Raw genomic sequence first — 6,119 nt, forward strand, 5'->3', positions numbered from 1 at the left:
CATGTCTCTGTAACATCTGACAGACTGAGCTCAGCTGGAGATGCTCACCTGTTCACAGTTTAACTCCTAATAGCAGAGGGAGCACCTTTAAAATCACATCCACAAACCCAAAGAAAACCCTGAAGGCAGCGGTGACTGAGGTGGACACATCAGGTGGAGGAGGACTCATCAGATGGAGCAGGACCTGATGAGCAGCTGGTCAGTGTGAACACTGAGTGGACTGCTCCTTTATCTTCAGCCAGTTCAGACCAGTCGCGGAGTTTCAGCAGCAGCTCACTAATCAGTTTACAACATAAACCCCTGAGGTATGCCAGTACTCGGTTTCACAAGCATCACAGCAACTACCCCACTCTACCTCCACCTGCCTCCATCTACCTCAGTTTACCTCCACCTGCCTCCATCTACCTCCACCTGCCTCAATTTACCTTATTCTACCTCCATCTATCTCCATCTACCTCAATTTACCTTCATCTACCTCCACCTGCCTCCATCTATCTTCATCTACTTCCATCTACCTCCACCTGCCTCAATTTACCTTATTCTACCTCCACCTGCCTCCATCTATCTTCATCTACTTCCATCTACTTCCATCTACCTCCACCTGCCTCAATTTACCTTATTCTACCTCCACCTGCCTCCATCTATCTTCATCTACTTCCATCTACTTCCATCTACCTCCACCTGCCTCAATTTACCTTATTCTACCTCCACCTGCCTCCATCTATCTTCATCTACTTCCATCTACCTCCACCTGCCTCAATTTACCTTATTCTACCTCCACCTGCCTCCATCTATCTTCATCTACTTCCATCTGCTTCCATCTACCTCCATCTGCTTCAATTTACCTTAATCTGCCTCCACCTATCTTCATCTACTTCCATCTACTTCCATCTACCTCCACCTGCCTCAATTTACCTTATTCTACCTCCACCTGCCTCCATCTACCTCAATTTATCTTCATCTGCCTCCACCTGCCTCCATCTATCTTCATCTACTTCCATCTGCTTCCACCTGCCTCCATCTACCTCCATCTGCTTCAATTTACCTTAATCTGCCTCCACCTATCTTCATCTACTTCCATCTACTTCCACCTGCCTCAATTTACCTTATTCTACCTCCACCTGCCTCCATCTACCTCAATTTACCTTCATCTACCTCCACCTGCCTCCATATATCTTCATCTACTTCCATCTGCTTCCACCTGCCTCCATCTACCTCAATTTATCTTCATCTACCTCCACCAGCCTCCATCTATCTTCATCTACTTCCATCTACCTCCACCTGCCTCCATCTATCTTCATCTACTTCCATCTACCTCCACCTGCCTCAATTTACCTAATCTACCTCCACCTGCCTCCATCTACCTCAATTTACCTTCATCTACCTCCACCTGCCTCCATATATCTTCATCTACTTCCATCTGCTTCCACCTGCCTCCATCTACCTCAATTTATCTTCATCTACCTCCACCAGCCTCCATCTATCTTCATCTACTTCCATCTACCTCCACCTGCCTCCATCTATCTTCATCTACTTCCATCTACCTCCATCTGCTTCAATTTACCTAATCTACCTCCACCTGCCTCCATCTATCTTTATCTACTTCCATCTACCTCCACCTGCCTCAATTTACGTTATTCTACCTCCACCTGCCTCCATCTACCTCAATTTACCTTCATCTACCTCCACCTGCCTCCATTTATCTTCATCTACTTCCATCTACTTCTATCTACCTCTACCTGCCTCCATCTATCTTCATCTACTTCCATCTGCTTCCATCTACCTCCACCTGCCTCCATCTACCTCAATTTACCTTCATCTACCTCCACCTGCCTCCATCTATCTTCATCTACTTCCATCTGCTTCCATCTACCTCCACCTGCCTCCATCTACCTCAATTTACCTTCATCTACCTCTCCCTGCCTCCATCTATCTTCATCTACTTCCATCTGCTTCCATCTACCTCCACCTGCCTCCATCTATCTTCATCTACTTCCATCTGCCTCCACCTACCTCCATCTATCTTCAACTACTCCCATCTACCTCCACCTGCCTCCACCTACCTCAGTTTACCTTCATCTACCTCCATCTATCTTCATTTACCTTCATCTACCTCCATCTACCTTCATCTACCTTCATCTACCTCCCCCTGCCTCGATCTACCTCAATTTACCTTCATCTACCTCCACCTGCCTCCAACTATCTTCATCTACCTCAATTTACCTCCATCTATCTTCATCTTCCTCCACCAGCCTCCATCTTTCTAACCTCAACCTCCTGTTTGCAGCTCAAAGACAAAGAGAGAAGAAAGTGAAGTCACCTACGTCCTCATATCCACCTGCCAATCATCCACCCATCTGTCCTCCTCCTCCTCAGGTTTCTGAAGTTGAAATGTTCTTAACAAACAGCAGTAGCGTCTCCTCGCTCATTTCTTTTCTTTCTAACAAACAGAACAATGAGCAGCCGAGCAGCACCGCCCAGTACTGACGCAGCTTCCTTCTTACTTACACACACACACACACACACACACACACACACACACACACACACACACACCTACGACCCTAACGAACCCCCCTCCACCCCCACCCTCCTGGTCTATTTTAGTACAGGGAGGATGGGAGGAGCCCAACACACTGGACCTGTGTGTGTTTGTATTAACAGCTCTTTGTTCCTGCTGAAGCTCAATCTGTTCTGTGTGTTTACAATTTATTTAGTGTTTATTTTTCTGCAACAGTTAGAAAAATGTTCTCTTCAAGTTAAATGTTCTGTAAACTTCTGTAAATGTTCTGCAAACATTCTGTAAATGTTCTGTAAACCTTATGGTTCTCTTTAGTTCTCTGTTCTCCGGTCAGATGAGAACCTTGACCTCAAGAAAGATGCTGGAACCTCCTCCAGTAATGAAGAGTCTATGGGTCAGAGGTGTCTATAATCAATGTGAATAATGAGTAAAAATAATGTTATTATTATCATTATTATAATTATTATTATTATTGTTCCTCGTTTAACCCTAACCCTAACCTGATGAGGACATCATGGAGTTCTCAAGTGAGATTCTCACCTGTTATTTACTTGAGTTCATGTTAAATCCACATTTCACAGACGTGGAGGTGGAGGTGTAGACAGGACGGCAGAGCATCCGTGTACAGGTGTTTACAGTTGTGTACAGGTGACCTACCTGAGCCTCCTCTTGGCCAGGCTCCTGGAGCAGATCCTCTCCATGCTACTCTGCAGGTTGAGCAGGGCGGTGATTGCCTGCTTCAGACACTCTTTATCCTCCTCATCCTCGCTCTTCTCCTCCAGTTGCTATGGAAACATATAAGTGTAATCACCACCTGTGCAGGTAATGCTCTCCGTCACAGACCGCATCACGTACAGAGCAGGTGAGCTACCAAATATTACACAGGTTTCAGGGCCGACTGTAGACCAGGACATCATTTATATCTACCTACATTAATATCTGATGTAAAAGAGCCAGGACAGAACAAGGACCGGACCAGACCAGAGAGATAGAGCCCATAAGGGACTGTGTCAGAACCATACTAGACCAGAACCAGATCCTTATGGACTGACAGAGCTGGTCTACAGAAGGCTACAGGCCCAGATCTGATTCATACCTCAGTTTAGATCCAGCATATTGTAGAATCTAGTCTTTGCTCATCTGTCCCTTCCCTTCAGAGTCCAGCATCAGAACCAGACCATGAAAAACCTGCACCACCCCCACCCACCCACTCCCCTCAGCCCAGAAATAATCTGCAGAACATGACTGGAGGTATTTCAGAGATTTAACCTCAGCTGGGACAAAGGAGCTTATAGCTGCATGATGGAAAGTCCCAGACCAGACTGGACACACAGGATACTGGTCAGACTGGGAACCAGCAACAGAAACCAGTCTGATACATGGAATCATGGTGGGGTAGACTGGTTTCATGTGTTTTAGTTGTCCAATCAGACGGCTGAATTATGATGGTGGTGGTGGTGTTGGGGGGTGTTGGCGGCTTGTTTAAATCAAACTTCAGCCATTGAGGCATCTCCCTAAAGATCCAAAGGGTAGCTCCCAGTTTGCAGTACAGGTGTAGTACAGGTGTATTGGTCTCACCTTGAGGATCTCGAACAGGTGCAGACAGTGGTAAACAGGAGTGAGCAGCAGTCTGGGCAGAACGTACTGAACAGCCTCTTTAAAACCTTCACAGATGGACTGAAGGCAGAAAAACAGCAGCTTCTTCATCATCATCATCATCATCATCATCATCATCATCATCATCCTCATCATCCTCATCATCATCCTCATCCTCATCATCATTATCCTCATCATCATGATCATCATCATCATCCTAATCATCATGATGATCATCATCCTCATCCTCATGATCATCATCCTCATCCTCATGATCATCATCCTCATCATCCTCATCATCATCATCCTCCTCATCCTCATGATCATCATCATCATAGTTCGTTTCTTTGATGGTGTCCTGAAGAGCAGAAACTGTCCTGGTGCTGTGACTGTCAGGTTTAAGTTCTCACCTGTCTCTAAATACTACAATACCCATGAGCCTCTGCTGCTAAATGTTTGATCACAGTAAAATAATTAGCCTACAGCTGATTCTGATGATTGAAGCAGGAGAGTTACTGCTGATCCAAACTATTACAGCACAACTCTGATGTCAAAGTCAGGGGGCGGGGCTTACCTGCAGGTGGAAGGCAGCTCCAGGCTTGGATACCTGACTAAGGAAGTGCTCATGGAAACCAGAACGCAGGATGTCCTGAGCATACGTCTCATAGGGATCAAAGGCCAACTCCTGTCAATCAAATCACACATCAGAGAGAACCACAGATCATCAGTCACAGACATACATACAGGTGTGTCCAGGTACAGGTGCACAAACCTCCGCCAGGTCCTCAAAACAGCTTCCCACCAGAGGATGAGGACTTCCTTCATCTGTCATCTCTACCGTGTCCTCGATCAGACCCAACAGCTTCACCGTCACCTCATGGATATCTACGATCCGACTAAAGATACTGTCCACATCCTGACAGAGACAGATCAATCAGACTAATCAGAGACAGATCAATTAGACTGATCAGATAGGTGATCAGCTGATCAGGCAGGTGATCAGCTGATCAGGTGTTCCCTGATCAGGTGTTCCCTGGTACCTACGTGCTGAGAGAAGAGCATGGGGCTGGAGGTGAAAGGCTCTCTGAACACCTTGATGAGCAGGTTGAGTTGTCTCAGGTACTGACGACCGTCAGACATGAAGCTCCTCACCAGCTCATAGTAACTCTGCTCCTCATTGGCTGACGGCTCCTCGTCCATCAGAGGGAAACCACTGATGTCCTCCTCATCCTGGTGGAACATGTCCATTAACACCTGCACACAGGGAGAGACAGGTGAGACAGACAGGTGAGACAGATAGGTCAATAAAATGAGACACAAAGTGAGCACCATAGCGTGTACCTTGTCAGCACACATGGCCACGGTGATGTCCTGCTGGGAGATCTCGTAGTGTCGGATGTTCCTGACATAGTTTCCAGCGAGCTTCAGGATGTCAGCAGAAATGTACTCCAACACTGCCACCATGTAGACCGACACCTGGTGGTCTATCTTATACCCAAGCACCTCCTGACAACAAGGAATCATGGGAAACACAGGGTGAGCACGGGCATACCAGGGATGATGCAGTGATGATGATGTGGTGATGATGAGTATATAGTGATGAAGGTGCAGTGAAGATGATGTGGTGATGATGATGCAGTGGTGATGATGATGATGATGATGATGCAGTGATAATAATGTGGTGGTGATGATGATGATGCAGTGTTGATGATGAGTATATAGTGATGAAAGTTCAGTGATGATGATGCAGTGATGATGATGCAGTGGTGATGATGATGATGATGCAGTGATAATAATGTAGTGATGATGATGATGATGCAGTGATGAGTATATAGTGATGATGATTCGGTGATTGTTGCCATGGCGCCGCATGAGTGGCAGCCTGCCACAGCAGCTCTGAACTCTTTTTTACTCTTTTTTTACTCTTTGGTGTGATTTCTTCTCGTACTACACCGACACTTTAAGCAAGTGCAGCTATGGGTGTTTATACTTTTACAGTCGT

The 6,119-nt window shown here is 46.2% G+C and overlaps 1 protein-coding gene across 1 annotated transcript in view; it reads right to left on the minus strand.

The window, feature by feature from the left end:
* sos1 (son of sevenless homolog 1 (Drosophila)) overlaps positions 1-6,119 on the minus strand; it is a gene marked incomplete at its 3' end in the record, with an annotated part of 19,416 nt that overhangs the window by 12,500 nt on the left and 797 nt on the right. Inside the window, exons 2-7 of the mRNA XM_023404039.2 lie at positions 5,459-5,623; positions 5,162-5,371; positions 4,890-5,033; positions 4,692-4,802; positions 4,100-4,198; positions 3,179-3,306 (exon numbers count right to left, since the gene is read on the minus strand). Coding sequence (XP_023259807.2) covers positions 3,179-3,306; positions 4,100-4,198; positions 4,692-4,802; positions 4,890-5,033; positions 5,162-5,371; positions 5,459-5,623 — 857 coding nt within the window. The remainder of the gene's footprint in view (positions 1-3,178; positions 3,307-4,099; positions 4,199-4,691; positions 4,803-4,889; positions 5,034-5,161; positions 5,372-5,458; positions 5,624-6,119) is intronic.

The sequence above is a fragment of the Seriola lalandi genome, unplaced genomic scaffold (genome assembly GCF_002814215.2).
Source record: "Seriola lalandi dorsalis isolate HSWRI2012SDOR001 ecotype SW California unplaced genomic scaffold, Sedor1 jcf7180002054206, whole genome shotgun sequence".
NCBI lineage: Eukaryota > Metazoa > Chordata > Actinopteri > Carangiformes > Carangidae > Seriola > Seriola lalandi.